This window comes from Erinaceus europaeus, chromosome 7 (assembly GCF_950295315.1).
Source record: "Erinaceus europaeus chromosome 7, mEriEur2.1, whole genome shotgun sequence".
Taxonomy (NCBI): Eukaryota; Metazoa; Chordata; class Mammalia; order Eulipotyphla; family Erinaceidae; genus Erinaceus; species Erinaceus europaeus.
Window position 1 is genome coordinate 117,198,826 of NC_080168.1, and position 23,385 is coordinate 117,222,210.

The window sequence follows — 23,385 nt, forward strand, 5'->3', positions numbered from 1 at the left end:
AGCATGAGTTCTCTGTCTGGACCAGGCCAGTTGGGAGAGCAAGTTCTTTGAAATACGACTTAATGAGTCTGCCCTGGCAGCTAACTGACTTTAATCTGGGAGGCACCTTTGAATGAACATGTGGATAAATGTTCATTTATTGGCCTCCACTGTCCCATCTATGTCATCCACGTCAGCATGTTTGGGGTATGAAATCCAGGGTGCTGGGACTTGGGTCTGGGAAGGGATAGGGACCTTTGGCTCCAGATGTAGTCAGTACAGACAAGTGCACCTCTTGGACTCTTCAGGGCCTTGCAACACCTTTGAATCTATTTCCAGGCCAGTTTGTGCAACAGTGCTGACATCATGAATGGCTGTGGGTGTTGGAAGGAGTGATGCTTGTGCCTGCCTCTGCGTTCATGAGGGTGGCCTCTGGGCAGAGGTGTGAGAGGACTTAGCTGCTGACAACGCTGTGCTCCTGGGTGTGTCTCCTGACTTCTCTGGCTTTGATGTGTCCTGCTGGTGGTGGTGAGAACGAAGGGGACACACATAGGCAGCCCCTTGTGTGTGTGGTATGTGGTAATAAGCATCCAATTTGCATGAGTGGTGACTGGTAACAGTGGGGCCTCCTATGACTCTTCTGACTTTATGCTCTCAGCCTCCCAGCTCCCAGCTCGGCTCTTGGTGGAGGAAAGAAAACCCTTGAAGGCACTCCTACAGTCAATTCATCTGGGCATCAGGGCACCCTTGACCAGACCACCGTCCCTTACTCTTCACCCCTTCCCACACTCTTTGATGGCTTTGACTTCAGTCAGTGACCACCCAGTTGGGTACAGGGAGGGCCGGCCATGCTATCCTCAGTTCTCACACATCACAGCTTCCTAATCCAGTGGTGACAGTTTTCCTTCTCCACCTTATAAATGGAGTCAGAAGCTGCCAGTCCAGTGGGGACAGGGATTCCATGTTGCAACTGAAACTTATGCAAACAAGCAGCCACTTCTGCTCAGACTCCATTAAATGAGCTCTCTTCCCAGAGGGATGGCCCAGGCTCACTCCTTGTGACTCTCTTATAAGGTGTCCTGCCTCACCCAAGCAGTGCACTCCACCCCTCTGACCCCACATCCAGTCTCATCTCCACACACCAGGCAGTTGGGGAAGTCTCTTTACCTTCCAGCTCCACCTGGGGCATGAGCAGGGTGCCTTAGCCTCAAAGCCTGAGGCCTTGCAAGGCATGGGCAAACCAAACCTCATCCTCTGAACGAGGAGAAAATCTATTATTTTCAAATAAAATCAATTATAATCAAAATATTTTCCCCGAATACAAAGGAAAAGAATCTGGACCAGAAAGGACATGCCCCCCTGTAGTCCGCGTATGGATAAATGCCCTGTCAGAGTTGTCCATCAGTCTTGCTTTTTCGCGTGAGACTTCTCATGGCCATTGAGGTGGCACAGTGGGCACAGGACATGCTTTGCAAGCCCGAGACTCTGGGGATGATCACTGGCACTAGGTGCCCAAGCAGAGTGGTGCTCTGGTTCTTCTCTTTGTTTCTTACGAAATAAATGAATGTATCTTTCTTTACACCAGACTTCATATATATATATAATTTATTTCTTTATTGGGGAATTAATGTTTTACATTCAACAGTAAATACAATAGTTTGTACATGCATAACATTCCCCAGTTTCCCATTTAACAATACAACCCCCACTATGTCATTCATCATCTTTCATGGACCTGTATTCTCCCCATCCACCCACCCACCCCAGAGTCTTTTACTTTGGTGCAATACTCCAATTCCATTTCAGGTTCGACTTGTGTTTTCTTTTCTAATCTTGTTTTTCAACTTCGGCCTGAGAGTGAGATCATCCCATATTCATCCTTCTGTTTCTGATTTATTTCACTCAACATGATTTTTTCAAGGTCCATCCAAGATCGGCTGAAAACGGTGAAGTCACCATTTTTTACAGCTGAGTAGTATTCCATTGTGTATATATACCACAACTTGCTCAGCCACTCATCTGTTGTTGGACACCTGGGTTGCTTCCAGGTTTTGGCTATTACAAATTGTGCTGCCAAGAACATATGTGTACACAGATCTTTTTGGATGAGTGTGTTGGGTTCCTTAGCATATATCCCCAGGAGGGGAATTGCAGGATCATAGGGTAAGTCCATTTCTGGCCTTCTGAGAGTTCTCCAGACTGTTCTTCACAGAGGTTGGACCAATTGACATTCCCACCAGCAGTGCAGGAGGGTTCCTTTGACCCCACACCCTCTCCAGCATTTGCTGTTGTTACCTTTTCTGATGTATGACATTCTCACAGAAGTGAAGTGATATCTCATTGTTGTCTTTATTTGCATTTCTCTGACAATCAGAGACTTGGAGCATTTTTTCATGTGTTTCTCGGCCTTTTGGATCTCTTCTGTGGTGAATATTCTGTCCAAGTCCTCTGCCCATTTTTGGATGGGGTTATTTGTTGTCTTGTTGTTGAGTCTGGCAAGCTCTTTATATATGTTGGTTGTTAAACTCTTATCTGATGTATGGCATGTAAAGATCTTCTCCCATTCTTACACCAGACTTCTGTTCTTTTTGAAAGGGCTGCAAACCCTATGCAGGGCTCTCCCTAGAAGGAGTCATGATTTAGCAGACTGCACCTTTGTCATGAGGGGGAAGCTTGCCAAGTCCAAGCTTCAGACTGCTGGAAGAAATCTCATTTCTCTCTGAGCAGGGGCCCTGGGGAGAGGAGTAAGTAGATAACGAAAGGCTTATGGCCCTGCAAGCCCAGGAGAGGAACAGGGTACTTATTTAAGAGTCTGCTTGCCCTTTCCCAGCCTCATAAGCCTGGAGTCTGTGAGAACCTAAAATATAAAACCTGAGATGCTGACTTAGTGAAAGCTAGAGGCTTATTTGCATAAATACCACCAGGGTGAATTAGGGATGGGTACCTTCACGCTAAGAAAAGCAACTTTGCTCCTGACCCAACTGTAGGTTTTTCCTTCTGAGGATCCCAACCCTTGTTCAAAGCACTACTATTTAACTTGTTATGACCATCCAACCACATTCCCTACACTGAGTACCAGGAGTGCAAAGATGGAACCAGCCTGCAGCCTCCTGACAGGTCGGGCCCGAGGCTTGTAGGTAGGTGGGTGCTAGGAGAACATCACTCAAAGAAAAGCTTAGAGAGCCAGGCGGCAGCGCAGCGGGCTAAGCACATGTGGCGCAAAGCACAAGGACTAGCGGAAGAATCCCGGTTCAAGCCTCCGGCTCCCTGCCTGCAGGAAAGTTGCTTCACAAGTGGTGAAGCAAGTCTGCAGGTGTCTATCTTTCTCTCCCCCTCTCTGTCTTCCCCTCCTCTCTCCATTTCTCTCTGTCCTATCCAACAACGATGACATCAAGGGCAACAAAAGAGAGTAAATAAATATTTTTTAAAAAAGATAAGCCTCGGGAGTCGGGCTGTAGCGCAGCGGGTTAAGCGCAGGTGGAGCAAAGCACAAGGACCGGCATAAGGATCCCGGTTCGAACCCGGCTCCCCACCTGCAGGGGAGTCGCTTCACAGGCGGTGAAGCAGGTCTGCAGGTGTCTATCTTTCTCTCCTCCTCTCTGTCTTCCCCTCCTCTCTCCATTTCTCTCTGTCCTATCCAACAACAGCAACATCAATAACAACAATAACTACAACAATAAAACAACAAGGGCAACAAAAGGGAATAAATAAAATAAATATTAAAAAAAAAAAAGATAAGCCTCTGGGAACCCCTAATTTGGACAGAGAAAAGCCCCCCCCCCCCAATTAGGTTCATCTTACTGTACCTGTATGTGTGACCTATTTTCAAACTACAGATAGCTAGTATTACCTGTTCTGAACATCTGGGGTTACCTGCCTGCTTACTCACCTTCCCTCTGGCTTCCAACAGATGTAGGGTCCCACCCCCTCTCCACATTCTTATCCATCTGGATCCCTCCCTCTTTTTCCTCCTGCAAGGATCTGGAGGTACCAGACTCACAAGTTCTGATGTTTAAAAGGACCAGCCTGAGAAGCAAGTCTCATTTGGAAGCTGGGACATTCACTGTGACTCTAGTGAAAGTCTGGACAGCCAAGCTATCTTGGCCCTCTAACTGGGCATCATGAGGACCTGTGTCCCCCTGATGGTGGTCATGCTCTGCAGCCTGGCTTGGGCTGGTAAGTCACTATTTGGCGGGTGGGGTGGGGTCGTGACAGGGGCTGTATGTGAAGAAGCAGAGAGGTGGGACACTTGTAGAGAGTGAGGATGGCAGGACAAGAGAGGCTGGCTCTGTCCTAAAGCCAGGAGTCCTGTAAACATGTTCTCTGAGGGGCAGGTGTGGAGTGGACCACGTGAAGTTTGCTGGGCTGTGGACTAAATACCATGGAAGTTTCTTCCTAACACTTTGGGGGTACAGCCACAAGCATCCCTTTGTCCACGCTGCCTTTTGGTCTCACCATGGTTTTGTTTGTCAGGCTCCCTTAAAGGGATACACTTGGGGGAACTAAACAATATTAACTCTGCTAGGTTCCAGTTAACTGGCCGCTCTTGGTCATTTCTGCCAGATGATGAGGGAGGAAGTCTGGGTCGAAGGTCATTTCTCTGGGCAAAGCCTTAAGAGATGGGCATGTTCAAAAGGAAAATGAAGAACTCTGACCAGGAAATGGGCCCTGTGCTTTCTGAGGATGAATGCTTGGTCAGAGGAGCAGGTCTGTGTCCAGTATTAGAGTAACTAAAGCCCAGAGAAGCGTCCTGGTCCACAGTTGCTAGCGGTGTAGGGACAGGGAATAGCAGAGCAGAAGGGACCCTTTCCTGTTCAGTATCTGTGCAAACACTGATGCTTATGTGTTGACTGGTGGTTCATGGATGAGTAAAGCAGTGGCCAGGGAGGGAACTGAGCTGGGGCGGGGGTGGGGGAGGGCTGTGGGGGTGTCCTTTTCTGCCCTGAGGAGAAAGAATTGGAACTTGATACCCACCCCACCCAATTTGGGTTGTTCCTCTGAAGGAGTGACGAAAGGATTAAAAACCTCACTACAAGGGTAGTAGTGCAGCGGGTTAAGTGCACGTGGCGCAAAGCACAAGGACCGCTGGAAGGATCTCGGTTCGAACCTCGGGCTCCCCACCTGCAGGGGCATGGCTTCACAGGCAGTGAAGCAGGTCTGCAGGTGTCTGTCTTTTTCTCCCCCCTCTGTCTTCCCCTCCTCTTTCCATTTCTCTCTGTCCTGTCCAACAACAATAACAACAATAATAACTACAACAACAATAAAAACAAGGGTAACAAAAGGGAAAATAAATGAATAATAAAATACTTTAAAAAAACAAACAAACACCTCACTACGGGGGCTAGGAAATAGCTCACCCAGTACAGCATAATGAGTGTTCTGAGACTTTGTGTGAACAGGAGATACAAGGAGGGAGGGCTGGAGTGAGGAGTCACGGTGGCTCATCCCTGAAGAAGGGGCCCAGAATAGCACAGCCAGGTGGTCTACGAGGAACCACCTCCCTTCTCCACCCTTAAGTCACAGAATCTTCATGAGAAGCCATCCAAGTTTACAAGGAAGTGTGAAGAGCCCACCATAAAGGGTTTTTCCTGGGGACAAAGTTTTTAGCTAGGGCCAATGTGTGTGTGGGTGTGGGGGGACATTCTCTTGGGGCTACAGAGTTGACCATTCATCTGTGGCCCTCCTCCACTGGGGCCACTTGCTGGAATAGACTGAATTCTTCCCTTGACTCTGCTGATCTGGCTCATTATAAACACTGCCTGATTTTTCAAAGCTCTCTCCTTTTGGAGTCTGGGTGTACTGCCAGGCAGACTAGGCAGGCAGCTGACAGAGCCTGCCTCCTGGGATGAAAATTTCTCCTTAAGATCTTTGCCTCCTGGTTTCAAGGAAGCGTCGTTTAAAATTCAAGAGGAGTTCCCTGGAGTTGAAAAGACAAGTGACCTTGAGTTTGGGTGTGTGTGTGTGTGTGTGTGTGTGTGTGTGTGTGTGTGTGTGTATGTGTGTGTGTGAAAGTGGGTGCGTGGATGGAGGGAACAAGCCACCAGATCAGAGCTCTGCCTTCCTGGTCACACTGGAGGCCCTGTAGACAATGTGCAGTCACCACCAGACCTGCGTTAACCTTGGCTTGACACCTTTGACAGAAAGAACACAGGTCACAGTGATGAGGCCAGTCAAGAAACTCTTGCAGCAGAAATACACAGACACCCCAGCCCTAGGCATAGCCCAGCTGGAACCTGAGGAGGGCGTCAGCTGGATGAAGCTAGGGAGACTGCTCCAGTCAGCCTGAACACTTGCCACTTTGACACTGGGTACAGACTACAACCGCCACTTATGAAGTCAACAAACACTCCCTAAGTGGTGCTCCTAGGTCTTGTGCAGTGTAAGAAACCCATTTGATTCTTAACAACATTGCTCCATTCCTATCACAAGTCTACATGTAAAGAAACGGAGGCACGTAAGGTCAAATAGCTTGTACAAGAGAGCACAACTGGAAAGTCGTAGGACCAGAACTGCAGCCCCAAGCAACTTGGAGCCAGAATCCAGGTTCTTGGTCTCTCTGTCCTGTCATCTTCATGAGCTCAGTGAGGAAGCCTAATCACAGAATGAAAATCAGGGACTAAACCCAGAGCCCCAGTCTTCACCTCCACCCGGGTCCAGGTTTAGAGGGAAACAATATAGCTGCATAGAATCATACTCAGAACCAAACCCAGGTCTAGCCTCAGGCAGAATAGGATTCTTTGTCCTCTCTTAATTTTAACACAATTCACTACCTGGAATGTAGTCTTCAACCTACCCACATCCCTCACCCAGACACCACCTCTAAACTGCTGTTATCAATAAATCTAACTCAAACTCAAATCCAAACTGTAGCTGTTAATTAAAACCTAACTAACCCCAGCCCTGGCCCAAGCTTGGTCTCTGTTTCCTCATTTTCTCATCCCTACAGATTCCAGTGCTAACAATAACTCTGATCTCGACATTTTCCGCAGCCCACAGACTGACCCCGAAACCCAGCTGTCTCTAAATCCAAACCTCAGGAACCTCAAGTGGAAACAGAGACTCTGTTATCACCCTGAAAGCCCAGCAAAGGAAATGGTCCCTAAAGTCAGCTCCAGCCTTGCTTTGCAGCCTTTGCTATGTGAGCTGTGGTGGCCACGGTGGGGGTATGTTTGAATGGGAAAGGTGGTGAGCTTGGACCATTTCTTCCCACGTTTCTTTTCTTATGCTCCTTGTGACCAAAAAGCTTGCTTCTGTAGGCCATTTGGCTGGAGCTGGGGATGTGGTCTGTGGTTACATAACAGGATGCTATTCCAAATCCTAGTTCTCACCCACACCCGCCTCACTCCCCACTCTGAGTAATAGCCAATGCGAATGCATTCCAAAGACTAAAAGGAACAGAAAGATGTCACTCCGGGAAACGGGGTGCAGAGGAGACCAGATGAAGAGGAAGGAAGAACAAAAAAGTGGAATACTTAAAAGGGACAGATAGACTGAGGGGAGGGTATACGCAAGGAGACAGGGTGAGAGAGACCACTGGACCAGCAGTGACTCACTTTCATCTACATAACAGGTGAACAGTGGCTACATTTGGCCGGCAGATCACTGTATTGGATGTTCGTGAAAAATCTCTCTCTCTCTCCCTCTCTCTCTCTCTCTCTCTTTCTCTCTCTCCACCAGGGTTATCAATGGGACTTGGTACCTGCACAACAAACCCACCTCCCCTGGCAGCCATCCCCCCCCTTTTATCTGATAGGCTAGAGAGAAATTGAGAGGGGTGGGGGTGGAAAAGAGAGAAAGGGAGAGGCCTGCAGACCTCTCATCAAGCTCTCCCCCTACAGTTGGGAACCAAGGGCTTGAACCATGCACGGTAAAGTTTATGCTCAACCAAGTGTGCTCTATCATCTGGCCCCTTGCCTGAATTCAAAAAAAGAAAAAAAAAAAAAAAGACAACTGATATCTGATATTCACTTAAAAGGAGCTGGAAACATTTCTCTGTCATAAGCACACCCAGATTTGAGCCCAGCCTCCACTACACTGAAGGAAGCTTTGCTGTGCTGCCTTTCTGTCTATCTCTGTCTTTCTATCTGAGGGAAAAGGGTGGGGAGCTGGGTGGTGGCACACCTGGTTGAGTGCACATCTTACAACGTGCAAGAACCCGGGTTCGAGGCCCCAATCCCCACCTGTAGGAGGAAAGCTTCATGAGTGGTGAAGCAAGGCTGCAGGTATCTCTCTTCCTCTTCTCTCTTGATTTGTGGCTGTCTCTACCCAATAAGTAAATAAAGAATAATTTTTAAAGAATTATTATCATTTTTACCAGAGCACTGCTCATCTCTGGCTTATGGTGGTGTGGGGGATTGAACGTGGGACTTTGGAGTCTCAGGCATGACAGTCCGTTTGTATAACCATTATGCTATCTACCCCCACCCCCAAATTTTTTTCCTTTATTGGGGATTAATGTTTTACATTCAACAGTAAATACAATAGTCTGCGCATGCGTAACAGTTCTTAGTTTTCCACATAACAGTATAACCCCCACTAGGTCTACCCCCACCCCAAAAATTAAAAAACAAAAAAGAAGTAGGCTTGGAATGGTGAATCCCTAGTGATAATAAAAACATTCAAATGGGAGTCGGGCTGTAGCGCAGCGGGTTAAGTGCAGGTGGCGCAAAGCACAAGTACCGGCATAAGGATCCCGGTTTGAACCCCGGCTCCCCACCTCCAGGGGAGTCGCTTCACAGGCAGGTCTGCAGGTGTCTATCTTTGTCTCCTCCTCTCTGTCTTCCCCTCCTCTCTCCATTTCTCTCTGTCCTATCCAACAACGACAACAACAATAATAACTACAACAATAAAACAACAAGGGCAACAAAAGGGAATAAATAAATAAATATTTTTTTAAAACATTCAAATAAAAATCAGAGTTTCTCTGCAGAACTTTGGTGGTGGGTACAGTGTGGAACTATACACTGCAATTGTGTAATACAATCTTGTAACATATGATTAAAAACAAACACAAAATCATTTTTAAAAAGGAAAAAAAAATCAGGGTTTCTCTTTAAAAAAAAAAACCTGGCAGCTCTGGCTCTACTAAGACTGCATCGTGAAACTGGAAGCAAGTGGCTGAAGCCTAGGAGAGCCTGGTGTTTGCCCATGGGATGTGGTTCTTCAGTCCAGCACAGTCCCCAGCTCTTCCGGTCACCACCACCACCACCACCACCACCATCCCCTATCACCTTTCTATTGCTCTCTGTTTGTTGATGCTACAGATCTAACCATGGGTGGCATTTGGGTTCATGATCCTGGTCTATTTCATGACCCTCACAATAATGGCAGGTGATGGGTAGTGGGGGTGGGAGGGCAGGTTTATGTTGTGTATGGGAAGGTGTGGGGCTTCTTCTAATTTGTAGGGTGGCAGCAGCCTTCCCTTCCTGCCAGGTTGGCACCTAAACCCCATTCTCCTGCAAGAGGTAGGTACCTTGAGGAGAACAGGACCCTTGCTGAGCTGTGATTTCTTCCTTCCTTCCTTCCTTCCTTCCTTCCTTCCTTCCTTCCTTCCTTCCTTCCTTCCTTCCTTCTTTCTTTCTTTCTTTCTTTCTTTCTTTCTTTCTTTCTTTCTTTCTTTCTTTCTTTCTTTCTTTTTTCTTTTTGCCTCTCTTGCCCACAGGAAAAATGGAGTCATGTGCATCTCGCTGCGGTGAGAAATTCAACAGGGATGCTGACTGCCAGTGTGACCACCATTGTCCCCGGCACGGGGACTGCTGTGAAGATTACGGAGACCTGTGTACTGGTGAGACTCCTTGTGAAGTGAAGGGTCTAAGAGGTGAAACAGGTCCTGCCCCTCCCTGGCCTGCCCAAGAGGCTGCCAACAGGTGCTCTGCAGTCCAGAGCAGAGTTTGGGATGATGGTGGAGCTGAAAGGGTGAAGAACAAGGACACTGAGGGACAGAGTAGAGGTCTTATATCTGACTATCACATGTCCCATTTTTTTTAGGATATCCTCAAATTAAAACCTCCATTTAAAATACAGTAGCTGTCATTTACCTGGAATATCTGTCTCGAGCTTGAAAGTTTAATTACTTCCCCAAAATAAAAGCATAAGAAGGTTACATTGGTTTCTATTACATCATCATGTACGATCTTTAATATTTCAGTACAACACAGGTAGCAAAAACTCCCCATTAGCTTGCCACCAGAAAGACTGTGTGACATCACTCTTCCTACAGTGAGTGAACCAAGTGGTCACAGCTTCTCCGATCTGCCATTCTCAGTCCATCAGTGTAAATGGGACACATGCTGCCTTAAAAACCAGTTGTCGGGAGTCGGGCGGTAGTGCAGTAGGTTAGCGCAAGGACCAGCGTAAGAATCTTGGTTCGAACACCCAGCTCCGCACCTGCAAGGGAGTCGCTTCACAAGCCGTGAAGCAGGTCTGCAGGTGTCTATCTTTCTCTCCCCTTCTCTGTCTTCCCCTCCTCTCTCCATTTCTCTCTGTCCTATCCAACAATGACAGCACCAGTAACTACAACAATAAAACAGGAAGGGCAACAAAAGGGAATAGATAAATAAATAGGTGAATATTAAAATATTTTAGGGGCTTCCCTGTCCCTATAGTATAGTACTTAATGAACCATTAAAGATAGTACCAACACTGAATCTCCTCCCTTCTTGCAAAACAATGTGCTTTGGTGAAGAACTGCGTCTGCTGGGAGATTATTTCCTAATTTTCTCAAAGATGGTATTTTTTGACCCAGCTACATGCCCACAGATCCACTTCCATCCATAAAGAACCTTTACTTAGCTCACATAAATGTACCCCAGTCCTGCTTATTCAATAGGATGGGGGCCCAGAATCACAACCCAGCCTTTATATATTTGCCCAGTCATATATACATATAATTGAAAATTCCAACCACTGTATGGAAGTCTACTTGGCATAAAATAAGGCTGAATTACAAGATTTGAAAGCTTGAGTTCCTAGATGTAGAAGCTTCAGTCCCTGGAACAACTAGAAGTCAAAATTGAGCAGTTCTTGTGCGTATATGTGTGTGTGTTAAAAAATAAATAAGCAGAGACTGGGTAGTGGTGCCCCTGGTTGAGTGCATGTTACACTGTCAGGGACCCAGGTTCAAGCCCCTGGTTCCCATCTGCAGTGGGAAAACTTTGTGAGTGGTGAAACAGGGCTGCATGTGTCTCCCTGTCTCTTTCTTTCTCTGTCTCCCCTTTCCTCTCAATTTCTGGCTGTCTCTATCCAATAAATATATAAAGATAATAAAAATCAATAAGCAAAGAAATCTTTTTAAATATGTCTGAATTGAGAACCTATAGATTTCTAGCACTTAGAATACAGCCTGGAAAAACAGGGCATGAGGGGATTATCTGTTGTCTGACTGTTCACCAGTCCCATGATTCTGGTGTGACTCCTACCCAGAAAACTCACTAACAGATTCAGAATTGCTCTGTAGTAGTGTTGTCTCTTTGGGGAGAAATGATTCCATTGTATGTGAGGGGTGTTCGGAGCCCCTAGGGACATTCCTTCTCTCTGTTCCCAGCTCCCTCCATCATCTCTGCACGAAGCCAAGGCTACCATCACTCAGTTTGCAGACGAAGGGAGCAGGGCAGCAATAGGAATGTGCTCTTCTGAACAAGCACAGTCTTTGTGGTCCTTGCCAAGCGCTAAGGAGTGAGAAGGGAAGCTGGCATCCCAGGAAACTGCTTCTATTCTTAGAGGCTTTTGGAGGACTTCACTCCTACCTCTGACTGAGAGTGGTTACAGGGGCTCACATTGTTGTGCTCCCACTCGGATACAGTCAAATTGATTCATTTGTCATTAGAGAAAAGTCATAATACAAAAAAAATCAGAGTTTTCAATCCAGAGGGGACTGCCTGCTACCGCTCTTTCCCCTAGTTACAAAGGAGCATGCTGAGGACCAGAATGGTGACATGCTCAGATGTTCTGTCACCTTGTGGAATTCCTTTCACTGTTTATAGCAGTGTTCAGCGACCTGTCTTCTTGTCTTCCATTCTCCTCTTTCTCTTCTATTTGACTTAGTACTTGTTTTCCATATCCCAGCCTTTGTTTGAATTACTGCCAAAAGCATATTCTTTTCCTTTTTTTTTGTATTTTAAAAAATATTTTATTTATTTTCTCTTTTGTTGCTTTTTTTTTTTTACTGTTGTTGCAGTTATTATTGTTGTTGTTATTAATGTTGTCATTGTTAGGACAGAGAGAAATGGCGAAAGGAGAGGAAGACAGAGAGGGGGAGAGAAAGACAGACACCTGCAGACCTGTGAAGCGACTCCCCTGCAGGTGGGGAGTCGGGAACTCAAATCGGGATCCTTACGCCTGTCCTTGTGCTTCTCGCCATGTGTGCTTAACCCACTGCGCTACTGACCAGCTCCCTTTCTTTTTCGCCTCCAGTTGCTGGGGCTCAAGAAGAAGAAGTGCTGGCACTATGAATCCACCATATCTGGTGGCCTTTTTTATTTTTGCTTTTTCCTTTTGATTCGGCAGGACAGAGAGAAATTGAGCAAGGAAGGGAAGATAGAGAGGGAGAGAGAAAGATCTCTCCCACAGATCTGTTTCACTGCTTAAAAAGGTCCTGCTGCAGGTGAGGGGCGGTGGCTTGAACCCGGGTCCTGTGCTTACCCTTGTGCTTAACTGGGTGCACCACTGCCCGGCCCCTGAAGGTATGTTCTTGTCCCTGATTCTGGAAGTCCCAAATAAATGGGAAGGGAAGCGCAAAGCGCAAGGACTGGCGTAAGGATCCCGGTTCAAGGCCCCCCCCCCCCCCCCCCCCCCGTCTCCCCACCTGCAGGGGAGTTGCTTCACAGGTGGTGAAGCAGGTCTGCAGGTGTCTCTTTCTCTCTCTCTCTCTGTCTTCCCCTCCTCTCTCCATTTCTCTTTGTCCTATCCAACAACAACGACATCAATAATAACTACAACAATAAAACAACAAGGGCAACAAAAGGGAATTAATAAATAAAAATAATTTAAAAAAAGAAATGGGAAGGGAAGCCCCAGTGATGGCTAGTCACCTTGCTTTTCTGATCTGCAGCTGAAGAGGATCCCAAAGAACCATCCCCAGAGCTGGAGGAAGAGTCAAAGGAAGCTCCAGCTAGCAGTGAGTCCCCTCCACAAAGGGAGTTGGCCTTCAGGATAGAGCAGGGCAGGAGTGGGTGAAAAGAAGGGAGCAGCCCTATGTAGGCTTTTGTCGCCTATCCAGGCCTAGACAAGGACTCCAAAGCCAGCACCTGGATGGGTGGAAGGGGGCTTCCAGGGCAGGAGGAAGTCAGGAGACCTCATCTGGCTAGGAGGTAAGCAGAAAAAGCTCGAGGCCTTTGAAAAAGCCAGAGAGGGAAGTGGAAGAAATTTTATTTTTAGAGTGGGAAGATTATAAAAACAACAGGCCAGCAAAGTAAAGTTCAACTTCAGAAAGGACTTCCTGACTGTGGAGGGTGTGTACCAGGGAGCCTGTTTGTTTTTCTCCCTGGAGATCCTTAATGGGAAGAGTAAGGAGATCAAGGATGAGACATCGGGGAACGGGGGGGACTGGTCACAATAGAGGGGCCCAGAGGTGTCTTCCGGGGAATATACCTCCCCTGTTCTTTCAGGTTTGTACTTATCACCCAGCTCCTGCCAGGGGCGCTGCCATGAAGCCTTCGACAAGCACCACCCATGCCACTGCAATACCCGCTGTCAAGAGTTTGGAAACTGCTGTGAGGATTTTGAGAGCCTATGTGGCCACGGTCAGTCTCCTGCTCCCTTTAGAAGAGCCCCCGAGGAACTTTCTAGAGCAGTTCTTCAAGTGTGGTCCCTGACCCAGCAGCCTCAGCAGCACTTGAGAAGTTCTTATAAATACAAACTCCAGGGCTTCCCCCCTTCTACCCAGACTGAATCAGACACCCTGGGGCAGGGGCCCACCAATCCATCTTAACAAGCCTGTCAGATTTTTCTGATGCAGGCCTCCAGGAAAGGTATCCATGGGCACTGTGTCACCAAGGCTCATGTGCCAATATTAAGATCCTTTAGGCCCCATGTGCCTACCCTCCAGCCACTAAGGGATTTGACTCTAGTCCCTCACTCTCACTGCCTGTGTCTAGAAGGTACCCCGAGGGAAGTGCCCACAGATTGTTGCCTGCTCTCTGCTCACTTCTCTGGTTATGAGACCACCCCTCATTTCTTCCCAGAGGGCTTCTCCCACCGCAGTGATGCCATAACCAAGGAAGAGCTGCAGGACATCTCTGAGAGGATCTACAGGGCAGATACCAATAAAGCCCAGAAGGAAGATATTGTTCTCAACAGCCAAAACTGCATCTCTCCATCAGAGACCGGAGACCAGGTGGACCGCTGCTCGGAGCCGTGAGTCCCCTCATATCTCTTCCTCCTTGTAAAGCCTCTTCCCAGATTTTCCTCTTTGGTTGCCCTCCCTCCTCAAGGTAGGTGAGATCAAAGAGAGACACGATGGGTCTGCAGTGCCATCTTGAGAGACTCGGGGGTCTTCAGCTTCAGGGCTCAGGCAGAGCCCAGAACTGACAGAACTGCCTTTCTCAGAGTTGATATAGAATAAGAGAGCAGCCTCATGTCCGGGCTTCAGGAGACTCTGGTGCGTCCACTCCGCCCTAAAGCCTGTGCTCACACGCCTGCCTCTGGAAATGCCACACTCAAGCCCCTCTCTCCTTGGGTCTCTCTCCGTCTCTCTGGCCAGGCTCTTCACTTATGTCAATGAGAAGCTGTTCTCCAAGCCAACCTATGCAGCCTTCATCAACCTTCTCAACAACTACCATCGGACAACAGGCCAAGGGGAGCACTTCAGCACCCAGCAGTTGGCTGAGCAGGACACCTTCCTCACGGAGGTCATGAAGACGGCGGTCATGAAGGAACTCTACAGGTTCCTTCACCAGCAGAGTGAGTGGACCCTCCCCTGGTCCCCCGGGCAGACACAGATCTGGCTGGGGTCTCCATGGTGGGAGGTTCAGAGAACGGGAGAGGAGGAGGTGTGACAATAGGGAGGCCAGTTCCCATCTGAGAGGAGGTCTGAAGAGATCCTGGGATCAAGCAAGAGCTGAGAATCCCAACTGCTTGAAAAGGGCCCCATCTTTGGACTGACTCCTGGCTGTTTCTCTAACCCCCAGCTCACCTCGGGATTCTTTGCAGGGTGGGAGCCAGCCCACTGTCATCCAGGGCACATCTTGGCAGACTCAGCATTACTTGGGGGGAGGGGGGCACGGCGAGTCTTATTCTGGCCCTGCTCCTGTTCTAACTCCAGACAGAAGGTCAGTCGCTCCACATTTTTGCTAGGGATACAGCAACTAAAATGCAGCCTAAGTCCAGAGAGGGAAGTTCCACAGGCAGGAGTTCTGGTTGGAGTGGCTCCAAGTGGAGATGCATTTGAACCTGACCAAAAAAGGTTTGGGCCACAGGACTTGTTGGCAAGCAGCTGTGTTTGTTTGTGTGCTCCTGCTCCTTTTCCAGGACTCTGGGAGGCTGGGCCTTGCCTCTGGGGGGTGGCTTCTTCTTGGTCAGCCTCCCTGGCTGTGCGCTGCTATCCTGCACTGCCCCCTGGTGCTCATCTTTTGCCAAAGCAGGAGGGAGTGGGTCTAGTTTGAGCTTGAACTTCTCAAATAAGAGAAACAAGAGTCAAACAGGTGAGGTGATCTGTTGGATCGAGGTCACAGAGGAAGTTTCCAACAACCCGGGGCTGGAACCCAAGGTTCAGAGCCAAGAACAGGATATTTCTTTTATTTATTTATTTATTTATTTATTTTCCCTTTTGTTGCCCTTGTTGTCTTTTTATTGTTGTTGTAGTTATTATTGTTGTTGTTATTGATGTCGCTGTTGTTGGATAGGACAGAGAGAAATGGAGAGAGGAGGGGAAGACAGAGAGGGGGAGAGAAAGACAGACACCTGCAGACCTGCTTCACCGCCTGTGAAGCAACTCCCTTGCAGGTGGGGAGTTGGGAGCTCAAACCAGGATCCCCATGCTGGTCCCTGCGCTCTGCACCATGTGCGCCCAACCTACTACGCTACCGGCAGACTCCCAAGAACAGGATATTTCATGACTCAACCTGTATTCAGTTGTTTTTTCTTTCTTTCTTTCTCTCTCTCCCTCTCTCTCTCTCTCTCTCTCTCAATTGGATAGAAGAGAAATTGAGAGGTGTGGGGGAGATAAAGGAGAGAGAGAGACACCTGCAGACCTGCTTCACTGTTTGTGAAGCATCCCCCATGCAGGTGGGGAGCCGGGGGCTCAAACCAGGATCCTTGCGCTTCATCCTATGTGTGCTTAACCCAGTGTGCCACCGCCTGGCCCCTCTTCAGTTGTCTTTCTGACCTAATCCCATTCATCCTTAAAATTCTAGCTCATATCCCACCACATTCATGAGGCTGCACTTATGCCATGGTCACTTCACTTCTCAGATCTGGAGAGTGGTCTCAAGTAGCTGAGAGACTCAGCTGGACTCCCGGCACTGCCACAGAATAGTGGCATGAGCCTGGGCAGGTTATCTCACCTTGGCTGTCATATATATGTAATGGAGAGAGAGAGAGAGAGAGAGAGAGACAGACAGGCAGACAGACAGACCTAGGGCACCACTCCCGCCCCAGCCTCCTTCATTCCCACCTCTGGTTATTATGAGAGAGCCAGCTTTACTTTCTCATCATATTTGTCTTAAATCACAGTCTTCATTTGGATTATTATTAGTTTTAATTTTTTATGATCTGTGCCTTCCACTGGAAGGTAAACCAGGACGATTTTGTCCTAGTTATTCCCCACTTAACCCTCAGGGGCCTGCCTTATGGACCACTGCTGAGCAACAACAGAATATGTCTGTTGACCAGATTGGTGCGTCTTTTGGCATGCTGCAGCTGGTGGTCCTTCCTTGTCTCCCAGAGTCTGACATTCCTTCTCCTCTCCTCAACCCTTTGTGTTCCTATTCCCAGACCGCTACACCTCAGAACAGGAGTTTGTCAATGACTTAAAGAACATGTGGTTTGGACTTTACTCAAGAGGCAATGAAGAGGGGGACTCGAGTGGCTTTGAGCACGTCTTCTCAGGTGGGCCACCTCCGCATGGACAAGAACTGTAAGGATGAAGACAGGGGACGTCCCTGGGGGATCAGGGCAGCATTGGCCATTGAGGGCTTCGAAGAAAAACCAGCTGGCAGGGAGGGAAACACTAACTTGCAGCACAAGAGGTGGAAGATGGTTTGAGGGGCCATTTCTGAGAAACGGTCTCTCCTGGGATATCTAAGAGGAACCTGCCAGGGCACATGTAGTTACAAGACCAGATCTAAGGGACACATAAAGGCGGTTTAGGGGCACGGTTATTTGTCTCTGATGATCCTGTTTCCAGGGCTTGGTCAGCTGTTTCTTTTATTTGTTTTGCCTTCAGAGTTATCGCTGGGGCTCTGTGCCTGCTCTATAAATCCACTGCTAGCCATTTTTTCAATTTTTTTTGATAGGACAGAGAGAAATGGAGAGAGAGGGGAAGATAGAGAGGGGTAGAGAAAGTAGACACCTGCAGACCTGCTTCACTGCTTGTGAAGCGACCCACCCCCTGCAGGTAGGGAACTGGGGGCTTGAAGTGGGGTCCTTACACACCCTGTGTGCCACCTCCTGGCCCCAGGTCAGCTGCTTCTTAAGAGACCTCTGGTCTTGGGACTGGGTGGTGGTGCACCTGGTGGAGCGCATGTGTTACAGTGTGCCAGGGACCCAGGTTCAAGCCCCTGTTCCCCACCTGCAGGGGGAAAGTCTCACGAGTGGAGAAGCAGGGCTGCAGGTGTCTCTGTCTCTCTCCCTATTTCCCCCTTCGTCTCAACTTCTGGCTGTCCCTATTCAAATAAATAAAGATAACAAAAATATTTTATAAAGAAGAAAAAGAGACCTCTGGTCTTTTCTCTACTGCCTCGCCCTCAAAAAACTCCTAGAGAAATAGTTCACAAGATTACATTTAAAAAAAAATTACATCAGATTAGTCACTAGGGTCATCTGGGAGGAAGTGTTCCACCAAGAACATGAGCCAAAAATGGGGATAGGACTAAGGATGGGAGTTAGGGATGCAGGGGTCTCTGCGGAATCAGGGAATATGGGCACTTCAGGAACCACAGACTGGAGAAGACTGACAGTCTTGGCATGGGAAAGAGAAATGGGATGGAGGGGAAGCCCAGCTCCCCAACCCTGGACTCTTTATTTTAGGTGAAGTGAAAAAAGGGAAGGTCACTGGTTTCCACAACTGGATCCGTTTCTACATGCAGGAGAAGGAGGGCCTGGTGGACTATTACAGTCACATTTATGATGGTCCTGTGAGTATTTTGAGTGCTGTCCCTGACTCCTATCCTCAGTCTTATTTTTTTATTTAGTCTTCACAATATTTCTTATTTATCTTTATTTTTTTATTATCTTTATTTATTGGATAGAGACAGCCAGAAATCAAGAGGGAAGGGGGAGATAGAGGGAGAGAGACAGAGAGAAACCTGCAACACTGCTTCACCATTTATGAAGCCTTTCCCATGCAGGTGGGGACCAGGTGCTTGAACCTAGGTCCTTGGGCATTGTAACATGTGCGTTCAACCAGGTGCGCCACCACCCAGCCCCTATATTTCTTTCTTTTAAAAAATTTTTTAAAAAAATTATCTTTATTTATTTGATAAAGACAGCCAGAAATCGAGAGGGAAGGGGGTGATAGAGAGGGAGAGAGACAGAGAGACACTGCTTTACCACTCACAAAGCTTTCCCCCGTAGGTGGGGACTGGGGACCTTGCTCACTCTAACGTGCGCTCAATCAGGCACACCACCACCTGGCCCCTATTTCTTATTTCTTTATTTATACTTATAATGAAAGAAAAAGAGAAGAGAAAGAGAAAAAGTCAAAGAAAGAGAGAGAAGCAGAGCACTGATCGGATGGGTGAAAGGTGGTGCCAGGGACTGATCCTGGCATTTCAGGCACGCAAGCTGGTACTCTACTCGGTTGAGCTATCTCCTCAGTCCCCGAGTTCACGGTGCAGCCTATGCTGTAATATTCACCCTTCACTCTGACGTCATCGGCGGAAGACTCCAGAACTCCCCCCGTATGGGAAGCTGAGGCTGAGGAGGACTGTCGGAAGGAAGAACTAAAGACAGACAACCGCCTCCCGCCTGGATTTCTTTAGCACGTGGCCTGGTTGAATGTTCAGCCTAGCTAGTCTGAGTCAAACGCTTTATGTTTCAGGGGAAAGTGGGCTCTGTTGCCTCCTGCCAGGAAATGGTTTGGGGGACAATAAGCTACCCTTCTTCACAGCCCCATGCGAAGGCCACAGAGAATGTCCTGGTTACTCTTCCCTGGCGCCAGTCAGATGGATGCGGACTCAGTCGCCCTGCTAGATTCTTCTTCTTCTTCTAGCGTTTGCCCTTCTTCCGTAGCCAGTCAACAGCGTCAGGTTGAGCCTGATGTCAAGTTTCGAGACCTCCTTTGAACCTGGAGAGGTGGCAGTCGTTGACTATGTGGGTCAGAGTCTGTCTGGAGCCGCAGGGGCAGTTCAGGTCGTCTCTGGCTCCCCAGCGATGGAACATAGCAGTGCACTGGCCATGGCCTGTTCGATAGCGATTGAGGAGGGCCCAATCATAACGTGCTAGGTCAAAGCCGGGTTGACGCTTGCAGGGGTCTGTGATGAGGTGTTTGTTCTTTACCTCAGCTGACTGCCAACTCTGTTTCCAAGAGTCTGGAACAGAGAAGTTCAGTGTAGGCATAGGGGACCAGATTGGGTGATGAGACGTCAAGCGTTGGACAGGGTGGGCGAAGATATCCGCTAGATGTGCACTGGCAGCTCCTCGGGGTTCAAGCAGGACTCCGACGCAAGCAGGGCCGACTCTTTCCTCTGCCAATTTAAAAGCACCTGCGTAGGAAGCTGGCAGAGGGCTCACAGGGTAGAGTGCACACATTATCACACATAAGGACTCTGCTTTGAGTCCTGGGTCAGTCACCACATGGGAGCGCCTGCAGTGAGGAAGCTACACTAGCAGCAGAGTGGTATTTGGTGCTTCTCATTCTCTGCCTTCCTTTCCCTCTAAAAAAAAAAAAAAAGTAGGAGCCAGGCACACATTCCAGTGCTCAGGGACCTGGGTTCAAGCCCCTGGTCCCCACCTGCAGGGGGAAAGCTTCATGAGTGGTGAAGCAGGGCTGCAGGGCTCTGTCTCTTTCCCTCTCTATCTCCCCCTCCCTTCTCAATTTCTGTCTCTAATAATAAATAAATAAAGATATGTAGTTATATATATATTTTAATACATATTTATTGGGAATCTACTTTCTTTTTTGACATGATTTTTAAAAATATATTTATTTATTTTCCCTTTTCTTGCCCTTGTTTTTCGTTGTTATAGTTATTATTGTTGTTGTTACTGATGTTGTCGCTGTTGGATAGGACAGAGAGAAATGGAGAGAGGAGGGGAAGACAGAGAGGGGGAGAGAAAGATAAGACACCTGCAGACCTGCTTCACTACCTGTGAAGCGACTCCCCCGCAGGTGGGGAGACGGGGGCTCAAACTGTGATCCTTACATCGGTCCTTGCGCTTTGCGCCACCTGCACTTAACCCGCTGTACTACTGCCCGACTCCCATGTATTTATATTTTTAAAAGGCCTCTAGGAGTGGTGGAGTCATGCAGGCACTGAGCCCCAGCAACAACCCTGCTGGCAATAAATAAATAAATAAATAAATAAATAAATAAATAAATAAATAAATACCTCCCCCCAAGAGCTCCCACAGGCTTCTAAGGGGCCCTCCATAATTCTGGCTCATGACTCCCAAACAGCACCCCTCTGTCTCAGTCCACTTGAGGACACTCATTAGACCCCCTTCGCCGCCTTTGTCTCTGCAGTGGGATTCTTACCCCGACGTGTTAGCCATGCAGTTCAACTGGGACGGCTACTATAAGGAGGTGGGCTCGGCTTTCATCGGCAGCAGTCCTGAGTTTGAGTTTGCCCTCTACTCTCTGTGCTTCATTGCCAGACCAGGCAAAGTGTAAGTACCAGGCCAGCAAGGAGCAGGCTGGGGGCCATGGGCTCTCTTAGCCTGCATACTTGGGGCATACTTAAACAAGTCTTGATTCTGCCCCTTGGTGGCTCAGAGGGCTTGGGCAAATCTCTGTTCTGGGTCGTGGTGAGAACATGTGGAAAATGAAGTTGTTAGGTTAGCTTGAGGACTGCCAAACTTCATCTTTGTGGCTGAACCACTTCCCCTCTTAATATCTGAAAGTCAGAAATAGAGTTGCTTTGGGGTTCTCTATTCATCCCCTCAGGTGGAGTGTGGCTAGACCTCCAGAGAGTATAATCGAAGCCACTGTGCCTCATGCTCTCATAATTTGAGGACTCTTGAAATCTTACACAGGCATTTCATTTCTAGGAGGCTCAGCTCCAGAATTTAAGATTAGAGAATACTGCTCTGGTAAAGGTCGAGGAGCAGAGATTTTTACTGGACTTTCATATCTGAAACTGTGACACCTGTCTCAGCTTTGGGGTAAATACAGGATATAGAGCTTCTGCATGGGTTAGATAATTCTCCCAGCCTGGGAACACAGAGGAAAGTGACTTGGCATGTGTATCTATGATTTGGCTATCTTTCCCTACAGATGCCAGTTAAGCCTAGGTGGATATCCCTTGGCCGTCAAGACCTATACCTGGAACAAGACCACCTATGGGAATGGCAAGAAGTACATCGCCACAGCCTATGTGGTCTCTTCCACCCAATAGAACTGCCAGCCAGAAAGGGACCTGAGGGCAGAGTAAGCTCGGCAAGATGGGTGCTGTCTGCTTGGAACTGAAGAGAAACTAGGAAGATGTTCCAAATCCAGAAATATCCATTTGTGAAAGAGAGAGAAGATCTAATTAGAAAAATGCAGAGAACCATTCCGATCTTTGTCCTCCAGCATTTTGGCAATGCAAAATGAGAAAGGATACTAAACAGAGGTTGGGTGGCCCTGCACAGATCTTTGCCCCTATAGGAGGTGGAACCATGAACAAGTTTGACCTCTCTGTTACCTCTTGTTCCCTTTTAATGTAAAGACAAAAGGTTTGCTCCCTTCCCTCCTTTTGGGGTTGGTGAGAGAGCAAGCCTGAGGACAGTGCTGTAAAGGTGCTACGAATTTTTTTTTTTTTTTTTTTAAAGAAGAATGGCTCACAGGAATTCAAGATTACTACACTGGTTGTTATTATCCACCATTTTTACAGAATGCAATTCAGCCTTGTGTCAAAGGAATCAGGCCATGGGAGTCTAGCTGTGGGAATTTGCTTTTTTCTAGGATTAGATCTTTTCTGTCCAGGCTTAGAGAACTCTGACTCTGGACACACAGAGGAAAGAATTGGCAGATTGTGTTGACTATACAGGGAGTGGACATTTCCAAGCCTGAAAGTTACTGCAAGAAACCAGGTAGCAGGATCAAGAAGTCTCCTGTTTGTTTATGTTAACTGTAGTTATAGAGTTGTATCTTGGGCCCAAATATTTTGAGAACCGTTCCTCTCATAGGAGGAAGATTTTGTATCAGAAAAAGAAAGGAACTTTTAGCTTGGTGACATGAATTGCATAAATTTCAAGAGACAAGGAGGCCAGGGCTTCTTTTGTTTATTATATACCTCTGATCCTGTTGGGAACCAGACACTCTCCCACAGAGCTAACCTGACCCATTACCTAGAAGATTTGAGTTTAGTCATTAAAAGAACTTGAAATGTGTCTCTTTTTTGCATGTGGGCCCCTGGAAGCATCTGTTTCCCTACCTTTTATCCACAGCAGGGTTGAGTGACACTGCTGGCTTGAGTGTCTCTTCCTGTTGACTTGAAGAATGTGGTATCTTGTTGATGCTCCCAAAGACCCACCAGGTTTACCTAGCCAAGGGGTAGAGTGGGTGATTGTTATAATTCTCCCAGACTTTAATATAAAGAGTTGTACTTCTGTCTTCTGGTTCTGTACTTAAGTTGCTTGGAAGTCATCACTCTGTCTTAACAAGCAAACACACACACACACACACACACACACACACACACGGGGGGGGGGGGAGAGGGAGAAAGAGAATTTAATAACTCTTCTTGGATTCATAAGACTGGGGGAGACACAGGCAATCCATAAGATGAGAAAGCAACACATTTAGATGAGAAATCAGAATATGGATTGGAAGAAAGCATGCAGGTTAGAATAAGGTTGGAAAGACGTGGCCTGTGGGGAGGGGGGCAGGTGGTGGTGCACCTGGTTGAGCGCACACGTTACAGTGCACTTGGACCCAGGTTCAAGCCCCGGTCCCCACCTGCAGGGGGAAAGCTTCACGAGTGGTGAAGCGGGGCTGCAGGTGTCTCTCTGTCTCCCCTCCCCTCTCAATTTCTCTCTGTCTATATCCAGTAGTAAATAAATAAAAATTTTTAAAAAGAAAAAATCTTGTTTAAAAAAGAAAGAAAAATA

At 47.7% G+C, this 23,385-nt stretch overlaps 1 protein-coding gene across 1 annotated transcript; it reads left to right on the forward strand.

Moving 5' to 3' along the window:
• The first annotated feature begins 3,999 nt into the window (after positions 1 to 3,999).
• Positions 4,000 to 22,665, forward strand: ENDOU (endonuclease, poly(U) specific). The gene is made up of 10 exons (XM_060195491.1): positions 4,000 to 4,155; positions 9,641 to 9,763; positions 13,028 to 13,093; positions 13,584 to 13,718; positions 14,160 to 14,331; positions 14,678 to 14,877; positions 16,909 to 17,022; positions 18,163 to 18,269; positions 20,819 to 20,961; positions 21,569 to 22,665. Exons 1-10 carry the CDS (start codon positions 4,101 to 4,103, stop codon positions 21,687 to 21,689), a joined length of 1,236 nt encoding a protein of 411 aa, XP_060051474.1. The 5' UTR covers positions 4,000 to 4,100; the 3' UTR covers positions 21,690 to 22,665.
• The last annotated feature ends 720 nt before the right edge of the window (positions 22,666 to 23,385 follow it).

What these genes read in the sequence shown, in the direction of transcription:
- ENDOU (XM_060195491.1), top strand. Translation starts at nt 4,101, where the DNA reads ATGAGGACCTGTGTCCCCCTGATGGTGGTCATGCTCTGCAGCCTGGCT. An exon ending in TGAGAGCCTATGTGGCCACG is followed by an intron (nt 13,719 to 14,159) that starts GTCAGTCTCCTG and finishes ATTTCTTCCCAG; the next exon opens with AGGGCTTCTCCCACCGCAGT. An exon ending in GTGGACCGCTGCTCGGAGCC is followed by an intron (nt 14,332 to 14,677) that starts GTGAGTCCCCTC and finishes CTCTCTGGCCAG; the next exon opens with GCTCTTCACTTATGTCAATG.